Source organism: Bidens hawaiensis, unplaced genomic scaffold (genome assembly GCF_021521415.1).
Source record: "Bidens hawaiensis isolate Kalapana, Puna unplaced genomic scaffold, B.hawaiensis_p1.1 tig00013803_1, whole genome shotgun sequence".
Lineage (NCBI taxonomy): Eukaryota > Viridiplantae > Streptophyta > Magnoliopsida > Asterales > Asteraceae > Bidens > Bidens hawaiensis.
This window is the reverse complement of record NW_027492178.1, coordinates 431,576-451,471: the sequence shown is the minus strand read 5'-3', so window position 1 is coordinate 451,471 and position 19,896 is coordinate 431,576. Positions and strand designations below refer to the sequence as shown.

Below are 19,896 nucleotides of genomic sequence, written 5' to 3'. Positions count from 1 at the left end.
GTTTATTCTCCTCAAAATCTAGTTACTAAACGAGCACTTTGGAGGGAAATTCGTGATTTAATCGGGGAGGGTAATGGGAGGTGGATTGTGGCAGGAGATTTTAACTCGGTTCGGTGTGCCGAGGATAGGCGGAATTCTTTGTTTAATGTGGGTGAGGCCAATGAGTTTAACGATTTCATTGATGATTCGAACCTTCACGAGTACTCCTTGAAAGGGAGGCGTTTTACTTTTGTTGTAGGAAATAAATTAAGCCGTATTGACAGAATCTTCGTTAATTGGGATTTCTTTATGGAATGGCCGTGTGCGGAGTATATTGCTCTCGAAAGGAATAAGCCGGATCATAGTCCGTTGGTTTTGAAAATTGGTTCTTCCAAGAACTATGGTCCCAAACCGTTTAGGTTTTTCAATTCATGGCTTGGTAGAGAGGATTTTGGGACGTTGGTTAAGAAGACGCTTGTTGATGGCTCGTTTCATGGTTCTCCGGACGCGAGATTGTTGTATAAATTTAAAGCTTTGCGTGATGCTATCTCTAGATGAGCGATCGATTGTAAAGCCAAAGAAAAGGAGGAAAGGGTTTTATTGGAGCAAAAGTTGCGTGATTTGGACCAAACCATGGAGGTTCGGGATTTGTTGGAAGAAGAGACTTGGTCTTTAAGCGAAATTAAAAGACGGCTAGGCGAGTTGGATAATCATTATTACCGGGACTTGAAGCAAAAGGCTCGGTGTAATTGGGCGATTCATGGAGACGAAAATTCTCGATTTTTTCACGGTTTTATTAATAAACGTAAAGCTTCAAATTATTTTTCGGGTTTGGAAGTGAATGGGGCGTGGGAAACAAACCCGGTTCTCATTAAAAAGGAAGTTTTGCGTTTCTTTGCTGGTAAGTTTAAAGAATCTATTACACATCGGCCTCGGTTGATTGGATATGGGTTTTCGGTCTTGTCTTCGGTGGAGGCGGATTTTTTGATCAGTGATTTTTCCGTGCATGAGATCAAGAAGACGGTTTTTGAATGCGGTAGTGACAAAGCTCCTGGGCCGGATGGTTTTAATTTTAGGTTCATTCGGTTTTTTTGGGAGTTGTTCGAGAAGGATTTTGCGGATATTCTTGATCATTTTCATAGTGTTAAAAGTTTTTGCTCGGGGGTTGGATCGTCTTTTATCACCTTAATTCCTAAGGTAAACAATCCGTCATCTTTGGGGGATTTTAGACCGATAAGTCTCATTGGTTGTATTTTAAAGACTGTGTCGAAGGTGTTAGTGAATCGACTCAAAACGGTTATGAATAAGATTGTCTCAGAGCATCAGTCGGCTTTCTTATCCGGGAGATATATTCTTGATGGCCCTTTGGTGGCTAATGAGGTTATTGCTTGGGCTAAGAAGAGGGAGAGAAGAATTTTTATGTTCAAGATTGACTTCGATAAAGCCTATGATAATGTGAATTGGGAGTTCTTGTTGTCGGTTCTTTCTCAGATGGGTTTTCCTTCGGTCTGGTGTGATTGGATTAGTGGTATTTTGTTGGCAACCAGATCATCTGTTCTTGTTAATGGATCTCCTACATTCGAATTTGGGTGTCATAAAGGCATTCGTCAAGGTGACCCGCTATCGCCTTTTCTTTTTATTATTCTGATGGAGGCTTTTTCAGGTATGTTGAAACAAGCCTGTGATATAGATGCGTTTCATGTTATTACTCTTCCTAATGAAGGTCCTACTTTATCCCATCTTTTTTATGCGGATGATGCTATGATTATGGGAGAGTGGTCTTCTTTTAATTTTGATAACTTGAAACGTATTCTTCGCATATTTTACTTGTGTTCGGGACTAAAGATTAATCTCCATAAATCAGTGTTATTTGGAGTAGGTGTAGAAGATGGTGAGATCGATATCCAAGCTGGTTTCATGGGTTGTAAGCCGGCTAGAATCCCGTTTTCTTATCTAGGGATTATGGTGGGTGCTAACATGAATAGGGTGGTTAATTGGGAACCGGTTGTGTCCAAGTTCAAGAAGAGGCTTTCTAAATGGAAAGTTAATTCGTTATCTATTGCCGGTCGGGTACCCCTTATTAAATCGGTGCTGGATAGTCTTCCCACTTATTATTTTTCGCTTTTTAAGGCACCCAAGAAGGTTATCAATGATTTAGAAGCTTTGATGAGAAGGTTCTTATGCGGTGGTTCGGATGAAGTGAGGAAGATTTCATGGGTGGCTTGGGAGGTAGTCACCAAACCTATAAAAGAAGGGGGTTTAGGTATCGCTCGTTTAGAGGTTAATAATCAAGCGCTGATTACTAAATGGCTTGGGAGATTTCTAAACGATCATCACGCAATGTGGAGAAGAGTAGTGTTGTGTATTCACGGGTCCTCGCGCTGTTGGGGGCTTGCTCGGGTTAATAATGGGGTTCCCGGGGTTTGGAAGAATTGTGTTATGTTTTGGAACAAATTTAAGGTTGATGGTGTGGGTTTTAATAGAGTGATCCGGGCCACAGTTGGGAATGGTCGCCAAGTTCGGTTTTGGATAGATTTGTGGTTGGGTTCGGCGCCGATTATGGACAAGTATCCGTCCTTATATGCGGTAGAAAAACATAAAAATGTCTTGTTAGCAGATCGGTTGGTGGTCACTGGATCCTCTCGTCGCATTGTGTGGGATTGGCTTAGAGCTCCTTGCTCCCAACAGGAGGTGATCGAGAAGCAAGAGTTGGAAGATCTCCTTCAAGGGGTGGTGATGGCTGACCGTGAAGATTCATGGTCTTGGGCGGTTGGTAGCTGCAAAGAGTTCGAGGTTTCGACGATTAAAAGATGGATGGTGCGGTCCGTTGTGGATGCTGGGAGTTTCGGTTTTCAATGGAGCGATTGGGTCCCGAAAAAATGTAATATTTTTATGTGGAGGGCCGTTCTGGATTGTTTTCCAACCAAGGAGGCTTTAGCTAGACGTCATTTGCATTGTGATGATCATAGTTGCGCTTTATGTGAGAGTAATGAGGAATCGCTCGAGCACTTGTTAACCGGGTGTTTCATTTCTATGGCCGTTTGGAATGCGATTGGTTCATGGTGCAACATCCCTAGATCTTTTGTTTTCCATGTCAATGATTTGGTGGAACTGCATAAGGTTAGTGGTGCGACGGGGAACAAGAGATTGAATATTCATGGCATTGTCATCATTACTTGTTGGAGGATTTGGCGGGCTAGGAATGAAAAGATTTTTTCGGGCAAGAACACTAAGGTGGTAGAAATGGTTGCGGATATAAAATCTTTGGGTTTTCTTTGGTACAAAAATAGATCTAAGATAGGGGTAGTGGATTGGAAAAGATGGTGTTTATTTGATGTAACGTGATTGTTGTTTTTGGTTTTTGGCTTTCGGCGTCTTTCTCCGTCTTGGTGATAGTCGTTGGTTGTGTTTGTTTTTAATGAAAGTCAATTTTCAAAAAAAAAAAATTTAAAATACCACGTAACCCTACACAGTGCTAGTCCAACCATTTTAACGAACCTATGCGAATAAAAATTCAAGGCCTTATAATACAATAACTAGATTCGTACTTTTTAAAATTTTGCTATTTTGCTTCGTATATAATTAACAAATTAATAAGTTAAATATAAAATCAAAATAGTTTTGTTAACTAAATTTTATAACATATGCTTGGCAATGTTTGACTTTTTTCTGTCAAATGAACAAACCAAAATGTAAATATGTTGGAGTAGGACACCAAATTAACTTAATTGGAGATATTAAATATGGACATTTTCAAATATAATGTTCATATAGTATCTAATTTTGAGAAATAATGAATGTCTTAACTGATATAATGTTGATTTTAATCTTTTAAACTTGTTTTTTTTTTTTTGCTACAATTGGAAAACATATTCAGCTTATTGATTTAATATTTTTTTAAGATAAATGAATTATGCTTCAGCCTTCAAGCACTACAAAATAACTACAAATCAATACTCTTTTAACACTACATCAGAGTAGGATTATTTGTAAACATAATCAACTTAATAATTATTAAATGGCATATATTTTTTTAATAAAAATTGAGGCTCAAAATATTTAAAAACCCAAAGCACTGGCTTTGGTTTGTTATACAAATAGGCCGGCATTGATTTGCACCTTCCAACTTTAACGTCTAATACTAAAAAGATATAATAACTAATGTATAGAAGGATATATAACATTTTTTATGTTTGATAAGTCGTTATAACTTATAGATCAAGTTGTTAACACTAGTAGTATTAACTCGACCAAAATGATACTCCAGTACACATTATATATAGTATCAGATACTTGTTTTTAAACACATATGTATTCGATCCTCGACTGACACCAACTTAATGCACATTTTTATTTTCCTGAAAGAGACACTAGTTTGGTTGATCGAACCAAGAGACTAAGTGACAATTTATGTAATTTGTACTATAACACTATAAAGAAAAAATATTGCACATATTGAAAGCCAAACATGTATTTTCTTTTCTTTTTTTTTTAATTCTTTCAATTTCCAATATTTAATCCCTACTGGACCCCACCAAAATTCCAATGTCCCAAAACCCCTGTCCAAACAGGATTAATTAATCAAACCCAAACTTACAAAAACAATAGGTGATTAATTAATTAATTATTAAACTAAAATTTCATTAATCAATTAATTAACCCCATAATCCTCATCTTCATTTTTCCCACTTTTCTCACAACTCACATCCACGTCATCATCACCACCATTCGCCACATCACCAACTTCTTTCGGACTATCCAACGCCCTCTTCTCCTCCTCCTCCTCTGGCAACGCCACCACCCGCCGCGGCCGGTTCGACTTTTTTCGAAACCCGAGCCCTCAACGCTTGTAAAAGCTCCTTAACCGCGCGATCATTATCGCGCCGCAATATCCTCACTAATATCTGCGGGAATCATTTCCGCCTCGTCGATCACTTCCGCAATATCCTCCATAACCGAATTCGCAATGTCTCCGTCGTCACAACCCAAGTAATTCTTTAACAATATTTTCAAGGATGGAAATGAACAGTAGCTCATGAAAATATGCATATCCATTCGCCCGCTCCATAACAATGCGGGATCAAGCTTTTCGATATGATTAGTCGTGAATACGAAGATCCTTTCGGATCCGCAACACGACCATAATCCATCAGTGAAGTTGAGTAATCCTGACAACGTTATTAAGTTGTTGCCAGCATTATTGTCAGGATCCAACCCTGTTGGGCCAGGCCAGAGCCAGAGCTAGACCCTGGCCCACCAGGACTAGATCTGGTATCTGAACCCACAGTGCTTTTCTTATGATTTGTGAGATTAACCGAACAGTCGATATCTTCGATTACAATTATCGATTTCGAACTCGTTTTCATGAGCAACTTCCGCAATTCGGAGTTTGTATTCACTTCGGTTAGTTCGAGATCGTAAATATCGTACCCGAGGAAATTCGCCATTGCGGCGATCATACTCGATTTACCCGTCCCGGGCGGGCCGTACAAAAGGTAACCGCGTTTCCACGCACGGCCCGTCCTTTTATAAAACTCTTGCCCGTCCGCGAAATCGCGGAGATCGGACATTATTTCCGCTTTTTTACCCGGGTCCATCGCAAGCGTTTTGAATGTACTTGGGTGCTTAAACGGCACAGACTCCCACGGATGCCGGCGGGAATTGAGAGATCCCCCACGGGAATTCGTGTACAGGAGTCTGTCCTGATTCTTCCTCCTGATCTCATTAGCCTTTTCGCTAATGTGATCAAGATAATCCTGGATAATAAGCGGCTTATCCCGCTTATTAATGCTTAGCGTGAACCCACGCTTCTCTTCTGGCAACGGCCGCCGGGAGAACGTCTGCGACTGCCGCGGCGTGACGTTGTGCTCCCACACAACGTTGACGCCGTTGAACACATCCGACAGCCTGTCGTTGTTCGCGAGCCCGAACGTGATGGCAGACGCGTTCAGCCCGCGTGTCAACGACAGGCGGTTAGCAGCCGCAGCCGTACTGCTGGCGGAAGAAGCAGAAGCCGAAGAAGAAAGATACAGTTGCACGGCGTTAAACAGCTCGTTTGTATTAACTCCGTCAATCTCTGTTATTTCATAATAACAATACGACGAAAAACAGGTGAAGAGACGCAGAAAGACGAACCGGAGCTCGGGTGGGACGACGGTGTGAAGAAGGGTTTGGAAGAAGGCTAAAACGCCCATTAAAGAGGCCATGGTTGTCCAGAGCTCCTTCATTGTGATGGTGAAGGAACCTTTGATGTTTTTAAAGGCTACTAACTATATATTTTTATTTTGTATAATCAAATAATTTTTGAAAACAAATTTAAATTTTATATTTAGTATATATTTAAATATTCTAGAATATAAAATCAAATAATTAAATAATCTCAACGGCAAGTTTTTAAATTCTAAAGTTAAGTAAAATACTGAACTAAAATTAAATGATCATAAAGGCTCGTTTTTTAATTCAAAAATAAAAAATTAAAGTCATAAAACAACTATTTTTTTCAAAATTAAAGTTAAATAATTAAACAATCATAACGACTAGTTTTTTCAAAACTAGAGTTAAAGAATCATAACGTACATTTTTAAATTCAAGATTCAAAAATTTAATAATCATAACCCGGCTAGTTATTTCAAAATTAAAAATTAAATAATCATAATAGCTAGTCTTCCTTTTTAATTGTTGAGCGTCATTGTAGGGGCGCCCTCTCCCTTGGGCTGTATCGATGTTCGACGTCCCAATCTTGGTGAAATGGAGCTCGATAGCGCATGTAACACTCGTTATTATCATTGATAAATAACTAATAGGATAAAGTTTTCTATCAAGCTTGCTTCGTGTGTTTACTTGCATTCAGGTGTTAATATTTTATGAGAACTAGATACAAGTTTTAATTCACCAAGTATGCCAAAAAAAGTTAGTTTTTTAATTATGTCATTTTTATTTTTAGAAGTGTAGTGTAATTTTATTTTTAGAAGTGTAATATATGTACTTTTTTTTATTTATTTAAATTATGTAATTTTTTTATGGTGTTAGGAAAACACCATGAAAATAATTTAACTAGTTTTATGTTGTTTTATTTTATTTTGTTTATATATAAAAACTAATAGAAAAAGAAAAGGCTAACAGAGTTAATGCGGAGAAAATGATTATAAAGGTAAAATTTATGGATTTACATGAAAAATATTTTACCTTTAAAAGAGTTAAATATCAAAGCATAGGGATGGAAATTGTTCTCAACTCTAAATTTTATTGTATAATATCTAAAGTTTCTTTATCAATCAATCTATTATTATTATTATTATTATTATTATTATTATTATTCTTTTGAACTAAATTACGAATTTTATGATAGATCGATCTAGACAAATCAAAATCAATATGAATAAACTCTAGAAGACTCTAAGACAAGAAAAACAAAAGACTCTTGTATACTTCCGATTTTGCACATCCCTTTTGTGTATAACATTTAACACACCATTCACCTAAATGCCTAATCATATCATAGAGATCGTAATATATATGTGTTTTTTTAGTACTGGATATTTTTCTTCCGTGATTGTATCATAAGATATATAGTTTAGACTTTAAAATCTTTTAAATTGTTAAGAAAGTAAGTCATACTTTACAACCGAACAAATGCCTTTGACGGGTAGAGCGACTATTGACTTGCTTCTGGCTTAATTTTGATCCGTTGATATGATCTTTGCCTTTATCTGAAGTGACAAATCTCTGTAATAGTCAATGCGAAATTATTAATTTGGATTTCCCAATTGATAAGCAGTATGTAACATTCACTTGTAGTTTTATTTAGTTGATTTGAAGGTTCGGTACGTCTAATTACATATAGAAAGAACTCTTGAAATGACCATAAGGTTAGTATGACAAACAAAGTAAGCTTATGCTGCACTAACTCATAATACTTTGAATAATATACGGTCCATATGGTTGGTGTAAGTGACTCCAACCCTTAGTGAAATTTGTTAAGTTGATTCATATGTGAGCATACTTCGCATACAAAACTAGGTATCCACCCAGCCAAGGCTGTAATGGTTGTCATTTCACTTACCTACCTATTGCTAATATAATAATTGTCTAAATTTTAAGTGTTGGATCAAAGATCAAGTCTGTAGACGAACGAACACATAAGGAATGTCAGTGTTGTCGGTTGAAGTTTTTGAACATTAAGTTATATAGTGTAGATATAACATGATCTTAGTGTTAATTTCATTTAAAACGACTTGTAAAATAACTAGGTTGATTTGTGTTAAGTGTGATTTCGTGTACGTGATTAATTTTTTAGATGTAAGCAAGAAATGAATGATTTGGAACCATTTTTGAACAAACAAATCATGGAGTCTTTTATGAAATATAGGGTCTTATCGGTTATGCCTAAGCTTTTAGAACTTGTATCATTTGAGGAGACCCACACGTTTTATTTTCCAGTCAAGAATTGATGATTGATTTTGATATAAGTTGTTCAGGTTCGTTTGGTGAATTGGTGATTAGCGTGTGGGACAGTGGCATCCCTTGAATCATTTTCTTCTTTCTTGACCGTGGTTTCATGATCAATCAGTCGAACAAACAAACATGTGTATGTACTATAAACCGGAATTGCAATGGTAAATAATATGTGATATTGAGGAAGAACATAATGACTAAAGAAAAGGTTGTTGTCTACAAATGGTAATCGGGTTATATAGAGATGAAAGGGCATTCAAGGATCATCGTGTTTGTTGAAACACGTCGATTGGAAGCAAAACGTCGCCCCTTCTTTCCGCGAGTTCATTCTATACGACCAATTAATTAAACATAATATTAATGCATACGAACCTATTTACTGATTGTTCTTATGGCTCAAAAACAATTACAAGTCATGACCCAATAACATAATGTTTTAAACACAAACAATAAACAAACTATAAAAACAACAGCCCAATGCCCCAATATACTGAAGAAATCACGATTCACGAACAACAGAATATAAAAGGCCCATAAGAAAAAGCCTATTTAGGTTTTAAATATAGTTACAAAATACAATTAGCCCATAAAAGATCTAAAATGGCTCGCCTTCGGTAGTTCGGTACACTATTAAAAGGGTGTGTTTGGGATTCCTTATTTAAGTCCAAAAGTACTTTATGTGAAAAGGAATTATAAACTTATAATTTTTTGAGAAAGAGTTTGTATAAAAGTGTTTGGATTAACTTATGTTAATAAGTTGTTTTTTAAGGAGTGTTTGGGAATATTATACCCTTTAAGTTAATAAGTTAGAAAATCATAACTTTTCAAAACCCTCTTATTTTGCCTTGGCCATAAGTTAAAAACCATAAGTCCTTATGGTTTTTAACACCATTTACACATTATTAACTTTTCAAAAAGTTTATAAGTTATAAGTTGGTGTAAATAAGGAATCCCAAACACCCCCAAAATCCTAAATTGACCTTACTGGATTGTATTTAGTTTGTCACATTATATTTTTGAGTTTTTTGTTTAAGGGTTTGAAAAAGAAAATATAAAAAAAATTCTTTTTCATTCTTGAGTTTATTTTTTAAGAGAAAAGAAAGAGTATGGAAAAGAAAGTTAAACCTTTTTTCCTCTAAAACTTTCTTGCAAAATATGGCCTGATTGTGAAGGAAAAATTTATAGCTTATTACAATATTACTAATTTATCATATCTCAATTCTATTTTTCATGTTGTTATGAGGACATAATTGTAAAGTTACAAATTATTTTCCTATCTTTTACTTCTGATCTAACTCAAGAATGTAATTAATACATTATTTTCTTTTATTTTATTTTAACTCAAAAATGTCTTTTAAGTAATAATTTTTTTTCTTTTCTTCCTCTATCCAACCTTATCATTTCTTTTCCTTATATTTTAAACCCGGGAATGCTTTTTAAATGTTTTCTTTTTAGTGTCTAATTGATATTTGATTATAAACTACTAGTTTACTCTAACCGTAGATCACCTTATGGTGACCTTAGAGTTGGATGGCACGGTGGTGGTAACGACAACAAGGTTGTGTCGGGGGTGGAGGTGGCAGCAATGGCGGTGGAGACAGAGGTGATGGTGGTGTTGTAGTGGGTGATGCTAAATTATTTGGACCCTTTTTAAGTTTAACATGCCTAATGTACTTCCCATTTTAATCTGTTGACTAATTTGTGGTAACCTAATGTACTTCCCATTTTAATCTGTTGACTAATTTGTGGTAACCAAATAAACGTATTTACCACTTATTTTCCCCTAATTAATTTATTCTTTATTAATGGAACTAGAAAGGCTATGTGAACCAAACCAAACCAAACCAGTGAGATGTCCTTTTCTTGATCCGGGTTAAAAAACATTGAATACATGTGAGTATTTATTGTTAAAAGAAGAAAATTAGCGTTTTTTTTTTTTTTTTGTATAACTAATGTTCAAAATACTTTGTATTGCTATACCGACATGAAAATAAAAATCTAAATCAATAAGACATTAATGTATTGTTGGCTAGGAACACTAAAATCGACTTGTACCAAACTTCGTACCGGTGCTATCAATTTAAAATCTAGGTTTTAAAAAAATCTAACATTTCGAGTGCGACTAATAAACCTCCATGCAATACGGTCGGTTGCCCCCATCGACCCATGGTTTGATTTATCGTTTTCGAGCTACAATTTAATGGTTTTATCTTTTGTTAAAGTTAGAGAATAGACCAATGAACCCACTAGTTGATATTGAACTCCCACAAGTTGTGTTGCTAAGTTAAGAATAGGCTCTAGTATCCATGAGATGTCACATCGACATCTTTGTCCTATGAACCAAACATTTAAATCATCGGTAGAAGAAGAATTAATGGTGACATGATTGCATTCCGAATTCAGTCATTCCAATTTAATGAACTTTATGCAGTGCAAAAGGACATGAAACAACCCAAAGAGAAATAGTTAGTTATGACAATTTAAAGATATTAATATCTCATAGATAGTTAAAAGATTACCATAGCATTCTCCCAATATAAAGATAACATTATAACTTATTGAGAACATCAATGAGTTTTAGGGCGTCTTTAAGCCCATTTGGCGTCCCTAACAATTGTGGATTTGTGGGTGCCACGTCCATCTGTTATCCCTCTCATCTTCGCCTTCTTGATCCAAGACTTGCTTAAGATTCATGAGTCATGCAAGTTCAGTAGAAAGAAAACAAGGTGCTTGCTTTATGGGATCATTTTTATAATATGTCGGTGTATTTGGAAAACAATAAATGAAGTTATCTTCCAAAGCAAGCTAGGTAGAAAGAAAAACAAGGTGCTTTATTGGATCATTTTTACGACATGTCGATGTATTTGGAAGACAATAAATGAAGTTATCTTCCATAGCAAGATGGCTAACTACTCCAAAACGATGGAAGACATAAGACTGGCCTCTCAACTTTTTCATATAAAGAATCGTTCTTCTTTTATAAAGTTGTTATGAAAATATCGGTGTAGCTTTTCTTTGTAACTTCCTCGTTGTTTGGTGATGCTACCGTCTTGCTAAGCGTTTAATAAAATTCACCGTTCAAAAAAGAAGAAGGTGATGTCAACTATAAGAGGAGCTCGGGTAGGTGAGTGTGACTGATGTTTTTAGGCTTTTCGTTGAAAAAGGGTTATTGGTGCTAAAAAAATTAAATTGATAATAACTTATATAAAATACCAAAAAAAAACTCTTAATTAAATTTTTTTAACCATATCTAGAGTCATATGATATAAAATACTTGATACGAATTTAAGTTTGAATAAATTGGCCAAAAGTTAATTTGGTAGATACAGTGACATTTTCATCGTTTTAAAATTTCTATATCTTATTCATACACTCTTTAAATTATCAGAAATTTTATCATTTTATAACTTTTGTGTAAGTAATTAATTTGTAAAATAAACTGAAATAAAATAAATAAGATATATATTGTGTCACATGTCATATTGAAAACTTGGTGATTTATAATACGCTATATATAATAGTTAAACATGTGTTATGTTTGTAAAATTAGTATTGTGTAACAACTCGGGTTTTCAAACTTTTAATCTTATCCGACTCGGCTCTATGTTCGGGTTATTTTTAAATATAATTGACGTTTATCAAGCAAAATTGATTATTATATTAACATATAATTATTTATAATTAAACCTTTAAAGTTTGTACACTTTTAGCCCAAAATATATATTCTTACCTCTTATATATCCAACGTCAAACTCCAAGGACTAGATTGTAACTTTATGTAATAACCCATACTACAATTCGGATATCCATTTATCAAATCCGACCCGTATGTAATTTTCTTGTACCCGAAGCTATTAATCACCAAATTATGTTAGGAAATATCGTTTATTCGATGTTTTGATCTAGGAAATCATTCATTTATACCTATCGCGGCCTAACCGACACCATAATCAAGTTAATAATTTCATTGATGATCCATTCTTCCATATTAAGCAAACCGACGTCTCAATAATCTTGTAGGACACGATATCGGTGATTATATTTCAATTAAATGAATAGATACGATCTCTAAGCTATATCCGACTTAACCCCTATATATAATTGATCTATCGTTCACGTTTATATCTCGTTCTTCAACCCCTTTGCGCCGGCCCTGTTTTGATCTCATTAATCCTCGTCCGATCATCGTTACAGGTAATTGAATACATGGTTTCATTCGCGTTCACATGTAGATCAGTAGCCCTAAGTTTACTTTGATTAATTTCAAACAGATTATTCAATTTGATTTCCTAGGGTTCTTGATCAATTGGGTTCAGAACCTGTATGTTTATTAATTAACGGACTGGTCCCATGATGCATATCGCTGTTAGGTCAGCTGGTTAATACGAAGGTTTTGGGGCAGGGGTCGTGTGTTCGATCCCTTTGCACCTCGTTTTCATATATATTTTTGGTAATTTTTTTTTAAATCATACATTAATCAATAATAAGTACAAGAATAACTAAATAAACTATTTTTCTAAAAACCGATTATATAATTCTTGTGTTCTCGTGTCTATTGTCCGTATATGTATATGTAAACAAACTAATAAATATTTCAACAAACTTATTAAATGTTTCAACAAACTAATAAATACTTTTATAGATGTAATTTACTTAAATAATATTTTTACATAATAAAATATTAGTATTTTTCTTATAATTTAACAAACTAATAATTGTTTTCATATAATATCTTTATATATAATAAAATATTATTTTAAGTATGATTAAAAAGAATATAATACGTCTTAATAGCTTTATAAATATCGAATTGGCTTATCCGATCTAGTTTATTAACACAGATTATCTGCATTCTATTAGGCCTTATCGTCAACGCGTGTGATCTGCTTTCGTCATTCTTATTGTTATTTATTCACTCTTGTTCGTCCATCGAGGTGAGTACTACATTTCACTATTTTACTTGTTTCTCACGTTTTGGGGATATATGCGAAAATATACATTCTCATATATACTTATATTCAAAACTACAATTATTGTCTTATGTGTTAACAACTTATACCTTACTTGTTTATGTGCTTATTTGCTTTGTATGCTTTCCCATTTGGAGAGGTCCAACATAATCTCAGTCTATTATGATCATACGCCAGTCGTTAGCCTTTGTGCTTCTCGACATCTCAGTTATACTTGCTCATTTGGTTATTTTGTTATTCTCATATGACTTGTTGCAGCTACGTATTTTGTAATATATACTATATGTACAACTAAACTGGTGTGTTACTCACTCAACATGTGTTGTTGACAAAACTTTATTTTATACGCATATGCAGGTTGGTGAAGACTTAGTGAAGAATTTAGTTAGAAGAATTATTTAATCAAGAAATATAAAATTTGTATTGTTGTATGAATTATGTACTTGTTTGTATTTGATTTATTTGATAATTGAATTCAATTAATAGATAGTGTCATTTAAATATTGTGCATGATAGTAACCTTGAGAGCAGTGACAATCAGTTCGCGTCCCGGCATTTCCGCCGTAGGTTGGGGTGTGACAGATTGGTATCAGAGCCGAAGGTTTAAGATAGGTCGTTAGAAATTGCCTTAGACACATGTTTAGGAACCCTATACGTGCCTATCTGTTTACCTTTATATGTTCAAATTAAACTGTTTGCATCTTTCTTAGATAATTATTTATTTATTATCTATTATATCGTTATGCACACACACACAAACTCCGAGGCTATGCCTCAACATTCAAAGAAAACTTTTCGAAATTAGATTGCTTTTATTTACGGGAAATTCCTTAAGAATTCCCACCTGTTGTTTTCACTCGTACACCTTAAGGCTAGGTTATGTGGCATGTCCCTACGATAAATGAAAAGGGAAGAGAAACTGTGAGTTGGGCACTGGCAAAACGGTTCCAAGAACCAAAGATAAGACGCTATTCCTTACCTGGGTGATAACCTGACCACAATACTCAACCCTATGGCATATATGTCAAACCTGACCAGCAAACAAATAAGTGTTTTATCTCAGTATAACTCTATACTAGTCAGTAAATAAACAATAACTCACCATCCCCAAGTAACCGTTGTTGTAATTTCACCTTAGATGTTTCATCCACAATAATATTCCTGCCATAAAAAAGAAATACACATACATAATAAGCATTTACCCTCCTTATAGAGATATCCAATATCTTGCTTAAATACAACAGGCATGTAACACGTTAATATCATCGAAATGAAAGCAAGATTTAGTAATTGACTATGGTAGACATTAGCTAAAATGATACTCTACAAAAGTAACATCAAGCAAACAAAACAAACTATTACAGGTGAAAACAGTTATGCTGATGTCACCAGAAACTTCAATTACCATAACTTTTATTGAAAAAATATATATATCCCGATTAATCGCTAGTCGGTACCCCACCGCCCAACTAGCGCCTGCTAGGCGAGTTTTACAACATTGATTATACACTTATACATGAGCTGGCTGCTTCTTGAATTCACCAATTAGTCATTTGCCATCACAAGTAAGCATATGATTCTAAAATCTACATCTAGCATACACTTTTATCTCATAACATAACCAATGCAAAGAAAACTAGTAAACCAATACACACTACAAACGCATCCAAAAATGCCGCATACCAGAAGCAATACACGGCTCTATTCCATCACAACTACACATATAATCCTAAAAATCCTCATCTAGCATACATTCCTATCTCACAATTTATCCAATACACACTACAAACACATAATCAGATCAATAACCAAAAACGCCGAAAATCAACTGCATACCAGAACCGAAACCGAGGCGAAAGCAAACAGAACTCGAGAACCGCATCCTTCCGGCTTCCAATGCCAATAACTTCCACAATTCCAGTTTCTTCCAATATATTTCCCTCTCGGCGAAGGCGAAGAGTACCGGTTACCGAAACTCGATTCGATTAGACGCGGTCGTTTTGAATTGCCGCGGATTGTTAATCGTTTTCAAGGAATGTGGCGGATGAAGTTGTAATTGGCGTCAAGTGAACAGTTAGGGCACAGTGAAGATGAAGATAATGTGGTGCGTGAGATGTTAATGGAAGCTCCGTTGAGTTCTATACACGGAGAGAAAAGAAAGAGTTTAAAAGGAAAAGGAGGAAAGTGGGAGAAATGAAACCCTGGAAATCCAATTCTCCTCTTTTTTTAGAGAAACAAAATCAGAGAAATGGAAATTGTTTATTTCCATTTCTCACATCTTTCTTTCATAAACAAACAAGAGAATTCTTTCCAATTCCATTTCTCACCCCTCAATTCCCTCTACCAAACACCCCCTTAGTCTTTCAACTGTGCACAACAGTTTTACAATAAAAACTTTTACTTTCAACCCTTGACACAAAATTTTTAGAAACTTTTATATTTTCAACTTTGGCTACAAACCTTTTGCCTATAATAAAGCGAACCAATACCGACTAATTTCCCGTCCTGTCCATGTAGCAATGTGTGTTAGCTTTTGAACATGTAATGCATTTAAGGCTTCGCTGCAACGCATGGGTGGAAGCGACCTATAGGTCAATAGCGATGGTGTGCATTAGCGACCTACAGAAGTCATTGCTAGACACGTCGCACATAGTGACTCAAGACTGTCGCATATCCGTCACATTTTGAAACGGTATAATTCCATTGCAAATTTCCTTTACATTTTTCCGATTTTTTGTTAGTTAAAAACCTTTCCTTTCGTTAATTATTCTCCAACACGTACTTAACAAAACTCGATTACAAAAGTTTGAAACATAAATTAAGGCACGTAACAATTAGTTATGCACTCACCAAATTATGAAATGAAGTATTCCACAACTTAATTTACTTGATTTAATTTCCTAGAATTAGGAAAATGCATTGATCACAATACAAATCAAGATGGAAAATAACATCCAAATATTCATAATACTAAAAGTTAGTTGCTCAAAGTCTAAGAGACAAATCAAGCTGGCCAAAATCTTCATCAACACTCTCATCCTTAAAACTATAACCACTAGAACTAAACCTTCCACCATGTTCTTGATGGTTAATCCCAGTCACAACCAGCGGTTGCACTTGCACTTGTCTACCATGGCTCGAGCCACCAGAACCCGATCTTGATATGGGTTGTAGTTGGTTGAAATACGCTGAATGAGTTTCAACACTAGAAACGACTTCACGGCTCTTCTTAGCTAAGTTTCTTTCTATTTTATGAGCATTTTGGTGGCCTCCAAGTGCTTGTGAGCTATAGAATTTTCTTCGGCAGTAGTTGCAAGGGAAAACTCGTTGTTCGGAGTTGTTTAGAGGGGAAAAATTAGTCGATAACGAAGGCGAATTGAGATCGTTTTCGGGTAAGTTTAGGTTGAAGAAACTCATGGCTTGAAATCTTGAATATATATGTTATAAGGTGAGTTTGAAAATGGTTTGTTTAAGTACATGAAAAGGGTGTTTATGTTACGTTATATATAAGGTGTTAAATGGTGAGTGTTGGTTAATATTAATATAAAATTGTGGATAGAGATATCTGGGAGAATGAGTGGGAAACGAAGAGTTGTCGCCTCTAGTAGTGGCAACCATGGAGTCTCTTGTCGGTCACAGTTTCTTATTTCATAACATGCACCAGAATATGATCATATATGGATTAATGGATAGAGACTAATGTTAGTTTTTTCAATGCTTCCTGCGGATGTTCTTGTGTTTGGCTGAGCAGGGGGTAAGCATGCGTGTGTTGATCTCACTGGGGTGTCCCCGTTGGTGGGGCTGAGAGACAGTGGTTTCGTACCGGGACAGACGGTTTTGAGAGCGGAGTCTAGGAAGGTTGCTAAGTATGAGACATCGTGTTTGGAGAATCAGCACGTGTTCATTCCATTTGCCTTCGACACTTTTGGATCCCTAGCTCCCGAGGCGGTTCGCTTCTTGGAGTGGGTGCAGAAGGTGGTCCACAGTGACTCGCAGAGCCCGAGGAACCAAGGATTTATATTTAGTAGAATAGGCTTTGCGATTCAAAAGGGGATAGCGGCGCAGCTTGTTGCTCGCTTACCCATTATCCAGATTTAGTTCGGTTTGTGTTATATATAAAAGGATCAATATTCGTTTGACCATGCAAAAAAAAAATGTTTTACTATAATCATTCAAAGTTTTTTTTTTCTATGTTCATTAGTTATTTTAGTCTATAAAATTTTCCAATATATATTAAAATTATGAAAGTAAGTAATCAATATGAGTAGTATTGATTATCGTTTGGTCAAATTTAAAGAAATGTAACAAAAAGAATTGTTAGAAAGTGCATAAAGAAAAATCTTGTATATCATTTAATTACAACGGACGGTGAGTATGGTAAGGATAAGGCTATGGGACATACAGTGTTGGCGTGTGGGACAACGAAAACAAGTTAGAACTTTAGGTCCATACTTATTTAAGGTCTTGAAGTTCAAAAGAAACATTATATATAGATATATTATAATGGGTAAAGTAAACTTAACGTAATATGTTGATGTGTTAATTACTAACGAATAGGTTGAGTTCAAAACTTGTAATAATTATATTTTTTTTCTTAACATTAGTCATGAAAATGTCACAAAATCTTGTTTCGATTTAGGCCTCCATATTCGTTGAGCCCGCCCTGAGGATATACCTTAACGTTTAGGGCATTAAAACTTAGTTGACAAGAGTTAACAAGTGACATATCACTCATTTCATAGGTTAAGGTACGTTAAATATAATGTAAGTTAAAATGTTAACGAACTTTAAAATTTTCTACACACAATAATTTAAATATTAATTTTACATTAGAGAGAGAGAGATGATATATGGCACATAAGCATTTCACGTACTCAAGTAGTCATGTCAGCATGAACTAATGAAGTTAGACTCTGTTATTAAAAATGTCATGAATCAATTATGTCAGCGGGTTGATCAAAATTTAGACTATAAAAATCTAATATTCTTGTTAAAAATAAACCAAATAGAAGGAATGTAAAAAAACAATTTAATAATAATAATAATAACTATTATTATTATTATTATTATTATTATTATATGACCAAATCTCTTCCATCAAGATGACTTCAAATCTTGCATTGATTTCAGAAATTGAGTACAAAATGGTGATGGGAATATAGTTTCAGTTTAATATAATAAGCAACATTTTGTCTTCAATTAAACCAGCAAGAATGATTCCTTTACAAAACAAACGAGTATATGATATGTTTGAATATATACTATATATGTTTGAATATATACTATATATGACGCCCTTCAAAGCAAAAGGTAAATAAATGTTACCAGATACTTTGTACTAATTATTAGTTTAGTCACTCAAGTATATTCTTTTAACATTAAAATGAGAAAATTAATACATAATTTTTTTCTTTTAACTATTAGTTTAAATTGACACCCATATTTGCAATAGTTGGAAAGATATATGTGTGGGGGGAGGAAGAGAGTTGATATCGTGAGGCCTAATCCATCTATTGATGTTTTAGCCAAGAGTTGGATCATGATGCCAAACAAAAGAACATTGGATAAAACTTCTGAGTTCTGACCACCCTATCAAAATGGCGTTCTTGTTTCTATTATATCTCTATCAAAATGGCGTTCTTGTTTCTATTATATCTCTTATGTTTGCCTTTTTGGTTAAAAGTTGTCTTATTAACTATTTCGTAAAAAGAACTTGGAAGTTATAAATAGGGTCGTCTAAACCGCTCGTCGCTCGAACTCGCTCGGAAAATGCTCGCTCATTTTTTCGCTCTATTGAAAATGAGCCGCTCTGCTTGGTTCGATTTGTAAACGAGCCAAGCAACGAGCAAAGGCCTGCTCGGTTCGGTTCGGCTCGAATATTTTTAATTTATTTTATATATAATTTTATATGAAAAAATATATAAATATATAAACAAAACACATAAATATAAGCTTACAATTATTTTTACCCATTTAAAATTTTCATATTCCGTCAACTTTATTGTTTTATTTGTTCGATTCAAGTTTTTTGAATACTAGAAGTTTGTTTATATTATCATTATATCTCACTTCAAACTTATTTTTAATAAAAATTTACAACATATTACACGTTTTCTAAAAAGTACTAATTTATTCATAAAATATATTGTTTACAACCTTCAAATTTGTTTATTATTGAAAATTTTAAAGTGAAAAAGAAATAAATAATGCTCGAAATCGCTCGATGTTCGATCGAAAAATGCTCGATTCGATTTTGGCTCGTTTCAGTTTTCGCTCGGTTTGAATTTCAACTGTTCGGTTCGGTTCGATTGGAAACGAGCCAAGCAACGAGCAAGCCTTCGCTCGGTTCGGCTCGGCTCGTGAACAGCCCTAGTTATAAAGTGGTTAGGATTTACATATATTTCATAAAAAAAGGAAAGAAAAAACTATATATCTTATATAACAAAATAAAATAATTTGTCATTTCCAATGTTGTGCAGTGGTAGGAAGTCCA

The 19,896-nt window shown here is 34.6% G+C and overlaps 1 protein-coding gene and 1 pseudogene across 1 annotated transcript; both read right to left on the bottom strand.

The window, feature by feature from the left end:
* Nucleotides 1-4,468: 4,468 nt before the first annotated feature.
* LOC143544914 (AAA-ATPase At5g57480-like) lies at nucleotides 4,469-6,206 on the bottom strand (annotated as a pseudogene).
* A 10,182-nt stretch (nucleotides 6,207-16,388) lies between these two features.
* LOC143544898 (zinc finger protein 2-like) lies at nucleotides 16,389-16,820 on the bottom strand. Its single transcript, XM_077036880.1, has one exon. It carries the CDS (start codon nucleotides 16,818-16,820, stop codon nucleotides 16,389-16,391), a length of 432 nt encoding a protein of 143 aa, XP_076892995.1.
* Between the last annotated feature and the right edge of the window lie 3,076 nt (nucleotides 16,821-19,896).